The following is a 20,188-nucleotide window of genomic DNA, read 5'->3' as shown; positions in this document are numbered from 1 at the left end:
GCCAGGGTGAAAATGGCTCAAAGGCCTAAGCAACACCTGGCCCCTGGGAGGCTGATCCTTGCACACAATCACCCCTCCCCAGCCCACCCTCAGCGTTAATGCTTTGCAGGGCAGGGGGTGAAGGAGAGGCCACAGCTGATAATCGCTGTATGGCCGCCCAGCGAAGCTGCTTTCCTTTCACTGTCTTCTGTCTCAGTGCCCTCTGTGGGCAGTTTTTTTCTCCCCTTTCCCAGTCCAAGGAGAGCACTCTCTGTGGACTATGAAAGGGGAGTAAAAACAATGGCCCACAGAGGGCACTGAGACACCGGCCCTTCGGCCAATGCCCGAGTGCCCGCAGTGCCAATCCGCCCCTGGTTCGTGCATTGGTATGTCCTTTAGAACCTTCAAGGGAGTTCATTTAGAATGTTCAAAGAGGCTTGGCTGACAGAATGACTCAGCTGTGTGAGAGGCCAAATGAGGACGCACTTGTACTACAATAAACTTGTTTTATCCCTTACCACTACTGTTTCAAACGAGTTACTTCCTTCTTTTTCAAATGCCTTACTTCCAAACTATTGCACAGTAAAGATTGCGCTCTTAGTGTAAATACAAACATAATTAAACAAACCCCAAACTGCTTGTTATGAAGGTTCCAGCATCATAACTACCAAGACCCTTAAGCTTGTATGCCTCTTAAAAATACAACATTCTAAAACAATGTGTGATTAGTTAGTAAACAGTCCAGCGAATAAATTAAAACGTACAGTATGGTTCCAACTGTGGTGACTTGAATAAAGATATATGATAGATGCATATGGAAATGGTTGGTGGTCACTGACGAATTTTAATAGTCGACTGCTCCCTTTGTAGAAGGTACTATACATCTCACATTTCCGAAGTGTATTCTCACGCTATTTATGTCTCGCTCTCAGGCACTATTCCATACAGACTTTCAATCAAAGAGTCCTTCTGCGACATGAAGTTTTCATAACAGGAAGGGGAACAAGCAGCAAACATGAAAGGAAGCATGCGGACTCCGAAAATCTTCTTGCAAGGTCGGATGAAACGCAAACCTTGGCCATACATGGGCAGGCTGCAGCAGTCACAGATGGTAAATCTAGAGTGGACAAAAGGTAATTAGACACTTTGCCTTCGAATGTATCCTTAATTTAATCACAATTTCACAATATGGTTTTCGTATTGATTACAGTTCAAATAATCGACTTGGAATGCTTTACTTTTCAATGAACTGCAGTTATAGTTTCTTCGTGAATATGTACTGAAAACACAATTAAACAACAGTACATTGTGGTTTTATTTATTGTCACAATAACATTTTCACATTTTATAAATGTAATATTGCATATTTTCTCAAAAGGGCAAAATTGCATCATGATGTTTCTCTTGCAAATGCCAAGCCCATTCTGAAGCATATACATTTCCTTTTATCATCAATTACAGTGGTGGCTGTTGACATTTGAAAGTGATGGGGCATACAAATTGAGTATCGAGCGACGCAAGCAAGTCTAAAGTACAAACGTGTGGTCCAGGGTATGTCCTCTAAATTTAAAGACGTGTATATCATTAATATGTAGAAGCATTTCACCTTAGTAAGCCAGGGTGGTGAAATCTCCTCTGCTCACGGAGTTTTCCACATTCCGCATTACACAGAGTTCTGAAAAACTACGCTCCGGGGAGTGGTGTTTTTTTCCTCGCTGGTGCTCATCAAAATCAAGTTGGCAAGCGCGAGTGAGGAAAATCTACCTCCCAGCGCGATTTCTCAACGCGGGCGGTCGGATTTCACAATGCAAGTGGTCACATATGCTTGCGACCGCTCACGTTGAGAAACCGTCCATTCGCGTGCAGAATCACAAAATCTACTCGGGCTGTAGAAAGGATGCAGCACCCGCTTGTACTAAGCATGGTGCAGTTTGCGATAATTTCACAGCACAGACAAACACCCAGCGCTGAAAATTACAGCGAATTACATTTATTTACTGAACTCTGCTGCTTGCGGAGCTCCTCGTAGCGTGGCAGAGGTTTTTTTTGCACTTCGCGAAGTACCGAATAGCGGAACTCGGCAAACTCCACCCAGGGCTACACTTTGGTAAATCAGATCAAATTTCTTCAGTGAGAGATTTTTCTTAAATGTATTTAGAAACATTCTTTCTTCCAGTCATTCAGACAACAATGGCAATATTAAACTAAGAGGCAAATCAGTTGTCATGTGCATCCTATGGGTGGCCTGGGGTGCTATTAAACATGGACAACACTATAATGTAATAAATCATACTCAAGAGACAGTTTTATACGGCGCTTGACCGGAACTCATGTATTTTGAGGTTCTTTTTTATGTGATAATGAAGAAAAAGGAGGCAAAGTGAAAAAAAGATAAATGCCAAGGATCACACAAGTTGGTTAAGTGGGGAAGCCAGGATTGATCCTAGTTTTCTGATTTAACATTTTGTGAAATTCATCTACTGGATATACATCCTTCGGTTCCCCCACACCCACCTTCCCCCCCATCCCAACCTATATCTTGCTGGCATCAGTACGGCCCTCAAGTCACTTCATATATCATACTTTGTGGCTGCTGGAGAAATGTTTGTGAGTACCAATGTTCTAGTGCATTTCAAATCTTGTTTTGAAAGTTCCATATCTATGCGTCAACCTACACTGCACCTCCCATGACCCTGGTAACAGGCTGGATACAAAAATGCTGGCAGCAACATCGCTGTCATGAGCCAGCATATTACGTGTTACACTTTAAGACAGTCATATTCAACAACATGCATGGTTGTATTTTTAAGCCTAAACTTATACTAATAAAATGTGAAACTACAAATCCCCAAATGCAAACTGCTTTTGCAAAGAAATTAATTTGTTTTAATTTATTCATGATCTAGGCACACGTTCAAATGATCTTGTGCATGTGTTTCCCACAACTTTGATGTCTAGAGGTCTCGTGTGTGTTTTTAGAACAACTGGCAGGTTGGTTCCTCTACGTTTATCCTGATTAAGACCTGATCACAAATTATTCAATGAGTCGAAACATCGATGTGTACTCTGTTGACTGGCAAATATTGCAGCATTCATCATGTACTTAAATGTTTGAGTCTTTTAGTTTAGAAATTGTCACACTACTTTGCCAACATGGATTAATGGATTGTTTTGTGTAAATTATCACCAGTGCACATTTATTTTACTTGCGTTAACAATCACTGGCCGCCTTAAGGAGCACCTATTGTGTTTACTGTTTGTCCACCTAACATGATTGGACAGCATTTAATATTTCAGGTTAAATATCTTACAGATGAGTAGAAATCTAAGTGAATAAATATCTCCCAAAAGAAACATTTTTTTTAACTAATATATACATTGAACTCAGGTTCTCAGGGATGCCGGTGGCCCCATAGTGATATACGGTAATTAGACCAATTGAGCTCACACACCTAAAAACAACTGTATAATATTAAGACCTAAACTGAAATACGGGGTCCCTGATGGGAGTCTTCTGGGGAACTTTTAACCCATCACAGTTGGAGCTTGCAGCAAATATGCATATGTGGATGCAGGATACAAAACATGTAATTCCATCTATAGCAATACCAATTTGTGTGTAGTAGTGGCTTTACACACAGGCTGACAGTTTGTGGCCTCGACCTATGCCTGCCATCTTCATACACTGCATATTGCTTCTGTACAGCTTGTGCTTTTAGTCCAGTCCAAATCAGTAGCAATACCCTGAGTTAGCAGTCCTCCTTTAATCATATATAGTGGGGCCAGTGAAGCTTGAAAGTAAGTTGTTTGGAAACCCTTTGCCTGATCAGGACAAACTGCAACGGTTTCAAGTTCAACTGTGCACTGTGTCTACTTTGCACCCACAAGCAGTTCCCGTTTTTGAAGGGAAAATAAAACAATCTGCGATCATTGTGAAGTTTAAAATTTCCCAGTTCCCCTTTTCGTGGTGCTGCCTTTGAGGTCTCGGAGGCCGGGAGTCTCAAAAGCAGTGCCAGTGGTCACAAATAAAAAGCCAAGGGTTGCAGCTGCAGTCCCTGGCGGCACATAAAAGACCCACAAAATATGTCTATGCCTTTTATACAGTGTCACCCACAAATGCATTTGTATACTGAATTAACTATGGATTGGTGTATAATTTGGTTACTTTACTGTTGTTGGTATAGGAGGCTTCAGAGGATAGTCATTATTGACACTGAATGGGAGCAAAGATAATAATCTTAATACATTATGAAATGATTTCGAGGTGGCTGTGTTTTTACTGAGAATATGAAAAAAGATCATAGAAAGGTGTGAATGGGAGCTGGAGATCTTCAATTTAAAATGGCATCCAATAAACCATGCGGTGTTAGGTGGATATGTGCTAGGTATGTAGAACTAACAGAAGTAATTCAAAAACTGTTTTTTAAAATTCAGTCCTGACTTTGGCAGACAGAAACAATACAGATAAATAGTAAAACACACAATTGATCTTAATATACAAGCTAAAGACAGTCATCAAAGATCAAGGAACAAGTGTACCTTGTGCGGCATTTTCTTAACTTGAAGACAAATACTTGATGGAATGCATTGGAAAGCGGGGAAGAAGAGAAACAGATTATAAAAGTTAAAATAGATGATAGTGCAGAAAATGGACTTTCTGCTTGCAAAAAAGTTAGATTGTCAAGATTTTTCAAAAAAGTCCTAGTTTGGGGGATTGTGCGGGTGTTTTTACAGACAGAGATTGTTCAGACCCCGGTACAAGGGATAAAAAGGATTGCAAGGTTTCCTAATGGACATGAATAATGAATACCAGATTTTTGCATGGTAAGGTCTTAGTGGGAAATGTTTTCCCCAAATTGCCTGTACAGAGGGTCAGGGGATGATGGGAGTGAGTTGCAGGTGTATGATGGAGGTAACATTTTTTACATTTCATCTCAGTGTGGTGATTTGTATCCTTCTCAAGCACTTTCTGTTACCTCAACAAGTTGAGCTATGCAATTAGAGACTTTCCAAGTGGAGGTTTAACAGTCAATATTAACTACAGTGTTTTGGAAAGGTTTTTGTCCTACAATCAATGACAAAGCATTTGGTCACCTTCCATTTTGTGACAAAGATCAATTTCAGAATTTCATTATCTAGGGAAGACGCTACAACTGGTCGTGCCTTTTCCTTTAGAAATCCAAGAGTCTTATTTCATACTGAATTAGAAGTTTGAAACTTTAAGCTCTGGGGATATTTGTCATGATAATGTTACTCTGATGTAGGAACAAATCCTAAATATGTTTTTATGTTCGGTAATGGCGCCTGTTTTTTGTTTCACAATGTTTTTGTCTCAAAGCCCAGTGATTGTTCATAAAACACACCGAATCTTCACACACAACAGCAATTAGTTTACCGTGACCATGGGCCAGATGTATGATGGGATTTTGCATGCACAAACGGGTTTGTGACCCGTTTGCGCAAGCAAAATCCCTGTGGGCCATGTACTAACACTATTTTCCGAGTCGCAAAAAATTGGAACTCGAAAAATAGTGTTTAGCGACTAGCAATTAGGAAGGGGCGTTCCAAGAGCGTCCCTTCCTAATTGAGACTCGCTTCCCTATGTATGAGTGTTTTGCAACCCCATTGAGAATCGCAAACAGTGTCTCTGACACTATTGTACATTGGAAATTGCAACTCGCAATTTCTAATTCGCAATCGAGAGCAAATGCAACTTGCAATTTCCAATGGTCGTACATCTGGCCCCAAATCAGTATGTTCATACTTGCAACAGGAGGAGCAGAAATACTTTGGGCAATTTGTGAATGGAGACAGTAGTTTGGGTAGTGGCTGTGCGTGAATGCACAGCATGGCTTGAGCCCTTTTCCTGGTTTCCAGCACCGGAGAGATATGTGTTCAGCGCAAGATGAAAAGGAAGAGATTGCTGTGACCGCCGAAGGGGAGTAGGCATCTCTTCCAACCAACTACACAAGAATGTTTTCTACCTAATAGTGTGAGAGAGCAGGCTGTGGCAGGCAAACAAAGATACTTGGCGGCTGTAGGTCAATTAGTTACTAGCGATATTTTTAAGACATAATCAAGAGGTCTTAATTTTAACATCCACAAGTCACCTCCCCCTTTTCTTGAGAGGGGTGTAGCCCTCAGAGTCACTATAGTGACACTAGGAGGAGACCCAGATGATGACAAAGCATGGCACCACTGGTGACTGATGGGAATCCGTCCTTGTGATTAGGACTTCCAATTGCTCTAAGGCCAGTAATAAGTTTTCCTTTGATAGTGAGGTAGAGTTTGTTCTTTCAGATTCTCTTTAGTTCATTGTGTGTTTGTTCAGACCCGTGGATAGGTTTGTGTAGTATTTTATTCTATATGGGGAGTATATCCAAGCTAGGTCTTTAAATTATTCCCGGAGACCCCTTTCTAACTTGTGTTTTGTTTTTGTAACTTAATTTTACTTGCAATATTTTGACATGCATCACAATGTAATGGTGGTTATTACAGATTAGCTGTCCTGGCCCAACATTTTGCGGCTTTCACAGGGGCTGAATGAAGCACAAAATACTCTGTCCTCAAGCAACTTCTTCCATGATAATATTGATATCAGGGTTCTTCCTGCACAATAAGCTTCAATTGGCAGCACTTTATCAGCAGGTATTAGCAACCTTCTTTGACACTGTATATCTTACACTGTATTCTACTATTCATAATAGATCAATCGTCACAACAAATTCCAAGTGCTGCACCATCGGTAAACTGAGCAAGAAGGTCAATGAACTATACAGTCATGCTAGTTAGCCATACAAGTATTGAGGAGGCTTAGGGCTAAATGCCCACACTATGAGAGTCAGGCACTACTACCTTTCTTCATTCCATCTCCACAATCGCCTCATCCTGGTCATACGAGGTCCATTTAGGATGGTAAGTTACTATGGATTGCAACAATACTGGAAAGAACTCAGAGAAGCAAGGTCCAAGGAAATGTGCCAAAGAGGAACAACAAACACTTCATGGTCCCCAGTCCTTTTACTAGTGTAGCCTGGATTTAGTTATTAGGTTATTTCGACTGCAACAGTTTGTTCCCGTTTTCTGGTACAGGAGCGCTTGCGCTATAAACTGGGCTTGCCAACTTCCACGCATGCTAATTTGTGTTTCTTTAGTGAAAAGCTTCATGGCCTGCAGAACTCCCCTCACTGAGTTTAAATTGCATGTCATCCAAAACCCACGCCTATTGTGCCCAGTAGATTTATATCCTTTTTACCAACAGATGTTGGACACACGTGTCCCCAATGAGTTCCTCCCAGTCCCCTTCCTTTGGCACCAGGACCTGTGCGTTGCAGAAGCCTGTTCCTTTGTCTCTGTTCTCTTGAAATTGAGAACGGATCTCCTTCTTCTTTTACAGACCCCTTGGGGGATGAGTGAGAAGGAAAGTAAACCCAACAGAGACTCCTTCAGCCTTGGATGTAGAATAAATTGAACTTATGTCTTGAGAGTGCTTTTTCAGCCCTGCTCCTAACAGTCGTCACTAGGTGTACTGTATCCCTTGTTGCTGCCCTTCCTCTCCTGGGTTGTTGTTAACATGGAAACATTTAGTATGGTATATGCTTCATCACATTCGAATTTTTTTTCCTCCTATGGAATTTCGCCAAATTGTGGTACATGATGTGTACATGCCTCTGCTGATCAATTCAGATTTCCTTCACAAAAAGAACCAAATGAAATAAAGAAACAAGAACCTAGCACTAAAGACACTTTTACTCTCCAGTCTTATTAAATATTCGCCTTCATCAATAGTGACTAATGAAATTAGTGGTCAGTCGTTATATCTAAGTTATACCAAACGTTCGTTGCTTCAGAAATATATATGAAAGAACCTATAATTGTTATTTATGACACTTCTCTTTGGTGGCTGAATACCGGTGTTCATGCATATTCATCAGTTCGTCCTGTAAAGTGAAAACCTGTGATTTTGTTTAATCGATATTTTATAGCGTCCACTCGAGTTTGGTCAGCATCTAAAGTTAAATGTTTCTCCTGTTTCACTTTTCACACCTTTGTCTGTAATGCCCTTTAACACAGCTTGCCCTTAGAGAGGGCGTCTCACATACTCATTGTGCCTGTGGCTGCTAGGCTGCGGGGTGCATAGCTTCGGCTTGTCGAGAGCCACTTCTTTTCTCCATCACTTCAACTCATGACCGCCTCCTAAGGAACTTCTCTGCTGTAAACTGAATAACTCATGCTAACCTGCCTACATCTATTTCTGTAGACTGTTGCGGTATTCTGCGGTGTGCACTAGGGCCACGAGCTGGACTCCAAAAGCAGAGCCAGGAAAGGTTGGGGAGAGCTGAGCACAAGCAAGTAATAGGGGTCTTTACAAATGCCCACCCAGAAGTGTATGGGTATGCTTTGTAAATGCAAGCTGCAAGTGCCTACCTGATATGCCTAGTGATGCACAAAAGTATACTTCAAGAAAAAATATTTGAGGTGCTCAAAAACCATAAGCTAAAGATGAGTGCACAATATTTTGCTGTCCTTTCGCCACAGCATGTTTTACTCTGAATTAAAAATGCATTTTTGCCTTTTTTTACTTAGTGCTTATTATAGGGTTTTGCAGCTTTTAGTTGAAGATTGTTTCATTCTTCCCCAGCATATGGAGCTTATCTGTTGCAAAATCACACTTAGGTAATCAGTCAGCAGATCAAATATCCATCGGTCTAGTCTATTTATAATTCTAAGAGCATTGTCATTGGAGGACTCTCATCTTTTGGGTAAATCCATTTGCAACAACAGAAACGGAAGCAATGAAGTGAGATCAGCCACAGGTTAGAGTTTCACCCTTTCCATTTGATTCATCTGAGCACTTTTTGAGCACTCCTCGTCCATAGCCAAATTTCGGGTGATGGGTAGCTCACACTCTCAGGACTTTATTTTATTCAAGGTGTTTTGGAGCTCCCACCAACTTAGTCAGGCGGGTAGAAATTGGATCCTTACTTTGTTTTGACATGCATACAAAGCCATTATCTCTTTGGCAACAAAATAGCTTTTTAATCAAAACAAGTGGCGGTCAATCTCATTCAGATGAACGCCTTGAATGTATTGGTAGATTATATGACCAACCCAACGAAGCAAAGATGGCGGGCAAACGTGTAAGAGTTCACAATCACACTCACTCTTTCCCAGGCACATTTACAGAATTACGTCCAAGAATCTTTTTCAAGTTGATTGAAATGCTGACCCTTACCATTCTGCATAGTCTTTCGCTATACATCCACAAGAAACCAGTGATAATGGGTGGCTTGAAGGAGAACTACTGTCAGCGTTGGCGTGTGCCATCACCATTGTAGAGCTGCACATTTCCAGTCCACATAGTCTTCTCCCAGCACAATTCTCCTTTTTAAAGGGCACAATATACCCCACTAACATAAGAAACAGAAATGTAGCTGAATGACAGATTCACCTCACTAAAGCAAAGAGGGGCAGGATCATGACACACCTGTGGTTGGCTAAAAGGATAATATTTCTAAGACTTGATAACAACCACACCGTGAGGAGTGCTATTCAGTCTCTACATCCACTGTTACAAGCACTTATCTGTTGATGCTGAGGTTCCGTTATCCACTCTGTTAACAAAAGAGTAAAATGGGGAGATGCTAAGCGGGTAGAAAATAAGGATGCATGTGTAAATGAATTCCCAAATGCTGATGTTGGAAATATGCAGAAACCCCCAGATCTAAGCAGTGTTGGTTCTTGAGTCATCAGGACTCACACTTGGAGGTTCCCTACCTCCAAAATGTTTTCTCCCCACAATCTGATGCCTCTTTACTGGGTAACCCTCTGCCTACTTTTGCTACTGTAAAGTAGTCTTTGCGACAATAACAGAAAAGGCTATCTATTCACTGTGACAGCAAACACATCAAGAACTCTTACAAAAAACATGACTTGTAAACAAGTAGACTCAGGACATTAGGTTGGTTGGTCCAAGAGACTGTCTGTATCTTTGCTCTTACCAAAGCTCAGTACAGAAGCAAGGATTTAATCTTCCTATCTAGTGACCCTGGGGTGGGTAAAAAACAAAGCTTGTTTTGTTACTTTGCAATTGCATTTATATAGCACTTACTACCCTGACGAGGCATTGAAGCACTTTATGGCGAGTAGCACTCTACTCCGAAACCCAAGGAAGGTGGTTAATCCAGTGGTGTTGGTTATTGGCATTAGTCATGTGTTATCAAGAAAAAGAAAGCAAAACATTCCATGCATTTACTCCAGTTTCCTTGTGGTAGATTAAAATGAATACCTGTTAGGTATCATTTTTAGTGGGATCTATGTGGTTCCAGAGAAATGGTTGGTGAGATAAATAGAAAGGCTGCACGAGGTTAGTTATTGTTAGGTACCATAATAACAATGAAATAAATTAGGGCAGACAGCAATGAGAATGAGAGAGACCTATATTCAGAAATTTAAGGCTGAGGATCGAAGATAAGGAGAGGGTCATTCTGAAGAAAGAAAGGACAGGAATTATTCGAAGGAAGCAAGTAACATTTTTCATGCAGGGTTTTGGAATTGTACTGGAGAAGGCTTTACGAGATCACAATCAATCTGACAAAGTAAGCTGCAGAAAGAAACATCATTATATACAGTGCTCCATGTCTGAGGCAGACAGCTGAAACATGTGGATCCATGTGTGCACATCATTTAAACATTAAGAGTCCTGGACTTCTGTTTGACAAGCCTCCGGCAGCCCTTTTTCTGGAGTATCACAACTTTGCTACAGGGTCTGTAAATTCCACAAGGGGCCTTGGCGCAAAACAAAGTAAGGGCCTGATTACGAGTATGCAACACTGTTGGTCTGCCTGCAGTATTTTTAGTGTGGCGGTCATACCACCACAAGACCGCAGGGAACAAGGACCCCATGCGGCAGAGGCGGTGATGACAGGGGCAGCAATATGCAGGTGATGCAGCAGCAGCACCGCTGAACATAATACATGTTGCTTGTCCACCGCCCAGTTCATGTCGGTGAGCCCGCCATGAACCCTGACACTTCTGGGCCTGAGGGGACATGGGGGCGGGGGCACATGTAGTACCCCCCTGGATTTTCACCCCCAGTTCCTGCATGGTGTGGCAGGTATGCCACTCTATGCAGCAAGGCGCTCTGACAGCGCCAGTCTGCATGTTAGACTGTTCTATGAGCCTAACAGCAGGACCGCCTGCCAGACCAGGATTTAACTGCTATTCTGGCGGGTGGGTGCACCACGGCTTTGGTGGTCCAACAGCAGATGGCGTGTTGCTGCCCCCGCTTTAGGACCACCAAAGTCTTAATCAGGCCCTAAGTCTTGTTTACTGCTCTAACCCTTTAAAAAGAAAGACAGAAGTGTACATTAGAGTACCTGTTTGCTTCTGGGAAGTGCGGGTACTCTCCCATTCAAATAAAAAAGTGCAGGGACTTAGTACCGGACAGTAAGTGCTCATTTAAAGCACTGTAGCTTTCGGAACTTAGGTTTGCAGTACCAAGAAGCGTGGTTGTGTTGCCGTTATTAAATCCTTGTAACAACCATTTTCCGGCATGTTCATTACTAGTTCATTAGAAAAGAGGCATACTGGATAGTTGTACCCTTTAAAATCAGGCAAGCAGTGCTAGCCAATATAAACAATCATTGGCAAAGTCAAAAGGTCTGGCTTTCGGTGCAGCACTTTTGGTTTGTCAGAACCTGTTTTTCATGGGTTTTGTTAGACTATAAAGTTTGCAGAGCTGTCTGGCCCTTGCCAATATGAAAACAATAATTAAAAGCAAAAGTATTTCTTTGGTCTCAAAAAGCACACATCGCCACTGTAGTCCATGGCAGAGAAAGGTACTACTTTTTGTGTGGCTGCGCTCACTTTGAAAGAGCAGAATGCCTTCACTGACAGTGTAGTTAGCCAGTGGCTGAAGTGAACCATTGACCCATGCTGTAAGATGTACTGGACTGAGGAAACATGTGGGGTGCAAAAAAACGATGGATTTAGGCCCAGATCCTTGTACTGGGGTGAATGTATGACATTGTTCTACATTCTGTCCATCAACTGTGTTTTTTGCAATTTTCACCCCGAGTGGGCTGGGTATGCTCAGACGTGAGTCCCAGGCTCTCCACACCACTGGAGTCAAGCTATCCAGGCTGATGAAGGCTGATAGCCAGAAACCGGTCCTTGGATGCTTGATTCCGGTCTGGGAAAGACATGGCTTGGTAGTTCGGACTGGACTGTTGCCATGAGGCACAGGGTCAGAGCTGATTTGCATATAGCCAGTGTCTAACCCAGGGTGGTGTGGAGTGCAAAAAAACGATGGATTTAGGCCCAGATCCTTGTACTGGGGTGAATGTATGACATTGTTCTACATTCTGTCCATCAACTGTGTTTTTTGCATAGCTCACATCAAGGCATGCCATGTAGACACGATAAACCAGAAACTAAATGAGTTTTACCCCATACAGCAAATCCAGTATAGGGAAAAACACCAGAATATCCAAATACGTCGCCTTCATGTGTTCATCCATAATAACAGCAAACAATATACCCGGTGTACATTTAGTCAGCAGACATTATTGCTAGGCTGTGCAGTTAACATGCACTAATTTAGTGTTTTGCTCAGGTGGATTGAAGGCATGTGTGAGTTCTCGACTCTATTCATGTTGGAGCTTTGGTACCCGGTATACTAGCGCAGGTAGTTACGTGCTTGTTAAGCCTTAGGCGCTGTTTATCAATGTCCTATTTCTTCCCCTGGCCCATGCCATGAATGGTGCCCAAATGTCTTTTGGTCGAGACGCTAGTGGCATTATGTCCCAGAAGGCAGCCAACAGTTCTTGACAGTATTTGAGGTACCGTATTTGCACCCCAGTGAATTGTACGTATTCTACGTTTGGCGAGCAGTAGCAACATGGCTGTACGCCAGCATTGCTACCGGAGTACGAGACGGTGCAACAGGTACAAGGCAGGCTCTGACCAGAAAAGCTTGTCAACCCCTTACCGATTCACTCCTGGAAGCATTGGCTGCAAAATCTAAGTGCATATATGAGAAGGGAATCCCCCCTCTCACACTTAGAGAAACACCTTAGTGAGTGTAACACATAGCCTGGATTACACTCCTTTTTAACCTGCACTACACTCTATTTTAAAAAGGTCCTGAGGAAAGCCAGATTTAGTTTAAGGCACTGGCTGAAACATGTCTACCAACTGATGGATGTAGGAGGTAGTAACTCGCCTCCCTTAAACATCCCCAAGCCTTATTTTACCCGCTGACGGGGGCCCAGTTATTAAAATTTAATTTACCCTCGGGTACTGGGACCCTCGCCAACCCGTTTTAACTCACACTTCATTTTACACCTGACACTGCACTCTCAGTAAAATACCAGCTCCGCTGTAATCAGGCGTCGCAGCACACCCGGGACACATTAGGTGTCACTGGGTGGGCACGATGATGAAGCATGCCTCCAACCATTTTTGGTGGGTGAGGGCTTCATGAACTCACCAACGAGGTGCCCATGACAAATCTAATCAGAGTCCTAACAATATTGGTCATATTTAAGCTAGTCTCTTTTGATAACACGTACGCCAGCATATGCCAGGGCGACCGCCCTGACATGACCCAATATAACAACTAGTGTTGTGTATTGCAGTTGGAACTCTGTTACTTCGTGTATGGTTTCATATACTTTCTTCCAGGACCAGGATATAGGTGAGCAGGACCATGCTAAATGTAGGAATGCCGTTTGTTCTTGTCTGCATCTCCAACAGTCTGCGTTGGGTCTCAGTGCCATTTTGTGCATTTGTAGAGTTGTACGGTACAGTCTGTGGAGAAATTTGAAATGTATGAGTCTCCGCTAATAGTTTGGTGAGAGGGGTTTGAGCTGGGAGCAGCAGTAGCCCCTTTGGTCATCTATGAGGGATGGGTCTAGTTTTGCGCGTCATTGCTCCAGTGCTCAAGCTGTGGTGAGTGGTGCAAGGCCAAGAGAAATGTTGATGTTGCGCTGAATGAGCAGTTAATGAAATTTGGTACATTTTCACAGACTTGCAATCTGTAATAGACTCTCTTGTTTTTACAGTGGACATAGGCTATTAGAGAAGCAAGAGTGGTAGGTATGATGTTTTCGTTGTGTAGAAAAGTCAGGGCATTGCAAAAGACTAAACTAGATGAGCAGAACATTTTAGGCTAGTAGATTAGGTATAAGACAAATGTGTTTATAAAAATTAACCCTTATTAGCTTAAGGGTAATATTTTTGATGGCAAATACAAGGCAGAACTGAGAGCTGATTTTCTGTTCTTAAGACAAGATAGCTAGGCTTCTTGGGTCTAGTACTCAGTCCGCTGCTATCAGCTCTGCCTTTCCTCTACTAAAAAGGCAGGCTGTTTAGACTGCAACATAGGTGCATCTGCAGTACCTAGGTCAGCTCCAGGCACCTAAAAGTCTCTGTACAGCAACATTCTCTAGGATAACACCTCTTCCATCAAGTCTGTGTGGGTAGCAGCTTGTATTCTTGTATTCACAACCTCCATTGCACCATACACGTTGGGGACTGTTTGCTTAAAACCCTCATCTGTCGCAGTGACCTTGTGACAGCAGACTGCAGGAATTACCCTGGATGAATATAACCCATGACTGTCAATCAAAGACTATTTGCACTAGTATATTTCACACAAGTCAATCTGGTGCCACAAAAGTCAATCTGGTGCCATCCACCAAGTGAGGTTATTGATAGTTCTGGCTGTTGTAAGGGACCTTTTGCCCTCCCTGTGGACCACAGACACTAACACTACTTCTTTGGAGTCACGCTGGCAATGGACTCCTACTCAGATCGAATGTAAGTGTAAAGCCTTTAGCAATGGAGAGATGTAAAAGGCAGTCATACTTCATGCAAAAATGGTTCCCACAATTGTCTAACCTTTCCTTAGTGTGGAGTGCAGCAAGGTTACCTCTACTATTCCCAGCCTTGAGAATCTTCTGGAAGGATCAATTTACTTTCATTATTGTTCACACTGAAGGTTCCTGAGTACTACTGTGACTATTCCTGAAAGCTTGAGCATGCAGTGAGGTTCTAGTCACCATCGCCACCTGCCACCTCATTAGCCTTCCCCTTCTGTCCTACCCTGTTTGCCAACCATTTGTAAGCATTTGCTAAGTTTCTTTCGATCAGCAATCTGCAAATCCACCAAATACTGATGCACCTCTTCTGAGAAAATAAACAAAGTTTTCTTGATTAGCAGCAGATCAGATCAGCAGCCCTTCAAGGACTAATAGTTTGTCTATTCACATGCCCAGTCAAACGTTTATGTATGGCATGCGCCTTCTCTGCATTCGTAAATTTTGTGTGGTACTATCAATCAATCAATCAATCAATCTATTTGAAGAGCGCGCTATTTATCCGTGAGGGTCTCAAGGCGCTGAGGGGGGGGGGGGGAAGCTTCGTTACTGTTCGAAGAGCCAGTTCTTGAGGAGTCTTCTGAAGGCGAGCAGGTCTTCGGTCTGCCGTAGGTGGGTAGGAAGGGTGTTCCAGCCCTTGGTGCCGAGGTAGGAGAAGGATCTGCCGCCTGAGGTTGTTCGTTGGATGCGGGGGGCGGCGGCGAGGGCGAGGCTGGCGGAGCGGAGCTGGCGGGTCGGGGTGTGGAAGCTGAGTCTGCTGTTCAGGTAGGCTGGTCCGGCGTTGTGGAGTGCTTTGTGTGCGTGGGTGAGGAGTTTGAAGGTGATCCTCTTGTCGACGGGGAGCCAGTGTAGGTTTCTCAGGTGGGGGGTGATGTGGCTGCGGCAGAGGGACGTTGATGATCAGTCCGGCAGAGGCATTTTGGATGCGCTGTAGTCGTCGTAGGTGTTTGGCTGGTATTCCGCCGTAGAGTGTGTTGCCGTAGTCCAGCCTGCTGCTGACGAGGGCCTGTGTCACCGTCCTTCTTGTTTCAGTTGGGATCCACTTGTAGATCCTGCGGAGCATGCGGAGGGTGTTGTAGCAGGAGGAGGAGACGGCGTTGACCTGCTTGAATATGGAGAGGGAGGAGTCGAGGATGAATCTGAGATTGAGTGCGTGGTCGGTGGGTGTCGGTGCTGTCCCCAGAGTGGTTGGCCAGGAGGCTGAGGGGTTGGGTCCGAGGATGAGGACCTTTGTCTTGTCCGAGTTCAGTTTCAGATGGCTGCTCCTCATCCAGTCGGCGAAGGCCTTCATTCTGTCGTGGATGTTGGTTTTGGCGGTGCGTGGGTCCTTGGTGAGGGAGAGGATGAGCTGAGTGTCGTCGGCGTAGGAGATGATGTTGAGGTTGTGGTGGCGTGCCACTTGTGCGAGGGGGGCCATGTAGATGTTGAACAGCGTCGGGCTGAGGGAGGAGCCCTGGGGGACGCCGCAGATGATGTCGGTGGCTTCGGATCGGAAGGGTGGGAGGCGGACGCTCTGGGATCTGTTGGAGAGGAAGGATGTTGTACAGTCGAGGGCCTTCTCTTGGATACAGGCTTCTTGGAGGCGTGTTTTTAGAGTGCGATGGCAGACTGTGTCGAAGGTGGCCGAGAGGTCCAGGAGGATGAGGGCAGATGTTTTGCCGTTGTCTAATTGGTGCCTGATGTCGTCTGTGGCGGCGATGAGGGCTGTCTCGGTGCTGTGGTTTTGTCTGAAACCGGATTGGGATGGGTCCAGGATGTTGTTGTCTTTGAGGTGCCGGGTCAGTTGCATGTTGACGATTTTCTCGATGACCTTCGCCGGGAACGGGAGCAGGGAGATGGGCCTGAAGTTCTTCAGGTCCTTGGGGTCTGCCTTGGGCTTTTTGAGGATAGCGTTGATGGCGGCGTGCTTCCAGCTTTCCAGGAATGTCGCTGTCTCGAAGGAGATGTTGATGATCTTCCGTAGTTGGGGTGCAATGGCTGCGTCTCCCTTGTTGGATATGTGGTGGGGGCACGGGTCTGTCGGTGATCCTGAGTGGATGGAGTTCATGACCTTGCGTGTCTTGACGTCACTGACGTTGGACCAGGTGGTCAGGCTGTTGGCGCTGTTGGTGTTCGGGAGAGGGGTGGAGTCTGGCGCGGTCGGGTAGGTCATGGTGTTAAAGTTTTCGTGGATGTCGGCAAACTTGCGATGGAAGAAGATGGCCAGTGAGTCGCACAGTTCCTGTGAGGGCGGGATGTTGTTGGTGTTGGCGCTGGGGTTGGAGAGTTCTTTTACGATGCGGAAGAGCTCTTTGCTGTCGTGTGCGTTGTTATCCAGGCGGTCTTTGAAGGAGGATCTCTTGCCTGATCTGATGAGGTGGTGGTGTCTGCGGGTGGCGTCCTTGAGGGCTGCGTGGTCGTCTGGTGTGCGTTCGTGGAGCCATTTCTTCTCCAGTTTCCAGCGTGCGCGCTTGGAGGCCAGGAGCTCGTCGGTGAACCAGGTGGCTCTCTTGCTGGCGTGGTTGTTGGAGGGTTTCTTCAGTGGGGCGAGGGTGTTGGCACAGTCGTTGATCCACTGTCTGAGGTTGCGGGCTGCGGCGTCTGGGTTGGTGGGGGCGGTGGGTGGGTTCTGGGAGAGGGTGTTGATCAGCTGATCTTCGGTGACTTTGCTCCAGCAGCGGCGAGACAGCTGTTGTGTGCGATGGTGCGTGGTTGTTTTTTTTGAAGGTGAAGTGAATGCAGCGGTGGTCGGTCCAGTGGGGTTCGGTGGTGTGGTTGAAGGTGACGTGGGTGCTTGTGGAGAAGACAGCGTCCAGCATGTGGCCAGCGGCATGAGTGAGTGCGGTGATGAGTTGTCTGAGGGCGAGGTTGGCGAGGTTGTCGATCAGCGTGGAGTAGTTGGCGTCGCTGTTGTTCTCGAGGTGGAAGTTCAGGTCCCCGAAGAGGATGTAGTCCGTGGAGGCGAGTGCGTGGGTGCTGGCGAGGTCGGCGATGGAGTCGCTGAAGCGGTCCGGGGGGTCTGTAGATGAAAGTTCCTCTGAGGGTGGTGTTGGAGTTGGTGTGGATCCGGAAGTGCAGGTGTTCGGCGGTGTTGAGGGTGTCGTCTGCGTGGGTGGTGACCTTGAGGGTGGACTTGTGGACGATGGCTATTCCTCCTCCAAAGCCATTGGCGCGGTCCCTGCGGGTGATCTTGTATCCGTCTGGGATGGCCACGGCGATGTCTGGTGCAGAGGAGTCGTTCCACCACACCTCGGTCAGGAATTCTACGTCCGGGCCTGTGGTGTCGAGCAGGTCCCAGAGCTCGATGGCTTGTTTGCGTGCGGAGCGGGAGTTGAGGAGTATGCAGCGGAGGTGGTTGGGTGTGGATCTTGGTGGTTTGATGGTTCTGTCACAGGTGAATCTGCAGCTGCGGCAGGAGAAGGGTCCGTGGGTGTGTTTCGGGGCGGCCTGGTTACAGCGTTGGTCTCGGCCGGTGTTGAGAGCGTGGAGGGAGTCGGCGTCGTAGCTGAGTCTGGGTCGGGTGCGGTGGGGGGCGCGGGGGCCAGGGGTTCTGGCGCTGGGCGTGGTCCAGGCGCGGACGGGCACAGACGGGTATGCCTCTGGCGTACCAGCGGCGCGCCTGCTGCGCGCGGCCGCACAGCGGCCTGCATTAAGAAGGGGTGGAGCGAGGGAGGAGCAGCTGGGAGGCGGGTGGCGGGAAGCGAATGGGAGAGGGGGGCGGGGCCGCCGGGGAGCAGCGGCGGGAAAGGAATGCGGGGAGTGCGGGGAGCGGGCGGGAGAACTGGCACAGCACAAGGACACAGAAATGGGCAAAACAGAGGGCAATAGTTGACAAGAAGCACACAGAGAAGTAGGCAACAAATTACAGGCAACAGTTAGCTAAGGCAGAGTACAGAGAGACAATGCAACAGATACAGGCGACAGTTAACTAACGCAGCGCACAGAGATAACAGGAGACAGAGACAACACAGATACAGGAGACAAAAAATATGAGGCGGGGCACAATAAAGCAGGCAGCAGAACAAACCGAATACTTACCGTCCACCAGGGATGAGGCGCAGGCGGGAGCCTGCGGGTGGAGGAGGGCCTCGACTTCCCAGCAGAAGCGAGGGGCAGCGGACAGGGACACGGCACCAGCAGGGGACGCTGGAGGGTGGGGGAGCGTCCTGGCCTGAACACAGGTCAAGGTTCGCACCCTTACCGTGCAGCGGCCTGCATTAAGAAGGGGTGGAGGGAGGGAGGAGCAGCTGGGAGGCAAAAACGAATAATCACGTCTTACATGCATTCATGTTCCTTTGTCTCACCACCACTGAACTCCATTACATTTTCTTTGGCCACTATGTGTAGTCTGCTCAGTAAAGCAGCCACCTTAGCAACATCAGCCACATCACACATCTGGTGAAGACCGCATGTAAGTTTAAACCCATTCAGCAATAAAGTCACATATGCCCTTAAAGTGTTCAGATGTCCACCATGAACCTTCAGTACATTGGCACACATGTTACTTACCTTCGGTAATGGTATATCTGTAAGAAACATTAGTTAGTTATACATTCCTTACCTTAGAATTACCCCAGGTGTCAGACTAGATCCGGAAAGTTTTTTTGTCAGCAGTACCTTTGCACGTCGGAAGGTGGCGTTGGTCGGCTCCGCGTTCGTCGTCGGTGCCGTGGTCGCCGGGATGATGTTGTGGTCCCTACAGAGACGCCGCCCTCGCACGCTGACGTCAGTCTGTACACAACTTTCCCCGCCAGAAACGCAGAGCCATGCAAGACACTGATCTTTGGTGCACTGATCTATGGCCCTGAAGGGATGTCCTTAACCCTAGAAATCAGTTTGCAGAACGGGGAGGATGGGTGGGGCAGTAAGAAATCTATAACTAACAGATATATCGTTACCGAAGGTAAGTAACTTGTGCATCTGAAAGAAACAAGTTAGTTATAGATTCCTTACCTTAGAATAGATACCCCAGCAATACCAACCCCGGCGGTGGGTCTGCGAACCAAGATCACACCAGAAAGTCCTGGAGAACAGAACGGCCAAAGAAGCCGTCTCTCCGGACTTGGCTGTCCAGGCAGTGTTTGGTGAACGTGTGCAGCGATGCCCATGTGGCTGCCTGACAAATGTCATTCAGAGGCACTCCTCTTCCTAAAGCAGTAGTGGCGGCCTTCGCCCTGGTGGAGTGAGCGCGTAGCCCCTCCAAAGGCTCCTTTTTAGCTAGAGAGTAACAAGCCTTAATACACAACACAACCTATCGAGAAATGGTGCGTTTTTGTACAGCCCGACCCTTCTTTGCACCCACGTAGCCAACAAAAAGTTGATCATCACCCGGAACTGTTTTGTGCGAT

General features: G+C 45.9%; 1 protein-coding gene across 1 annotated transcript in view; it reads right to left on the bottom strand.

The window, feature by feature from the left end:
* Positions 1-272: 272 nt before the first annotated feature.
* Positions 273-20,188, bottom strand: part of LRRC63 (leucine rich repeat containing 63) — a 382,612-nt gene continuing 362,696 nt past the window's right edge. The window contains exon 12 of the mRNA XM_078656022.1: positions 273-1,096. Coding sequence (XP_078512148.1) covers positions 895-1,096 — 202 coding nt within the window. The 3' untranslated portion in view covers positions 273-894. The remainder of the gene's footprint in view (positions 1,097-20,188) is intronic.

This window comes from Lissotriton helveticus, chromosome 8, assembly GCF_964261635.1.
Source record: "Lissotriton helveticus chromosome 8, aLisHel1.1, whole genome shotgun sequence".
Classification (NCBI taxonomy): domain Eukaryota; kingdom Metazoa; phylum Chordata; class Amphibia; order Caudata; family Salamandridae; genus Lissotriton; species Lissotriton helveticus.
Note: the sequence above shows the minus strand (reverse complement) of the source record. Positions and strands in the feature narration are given on the sequence as shown.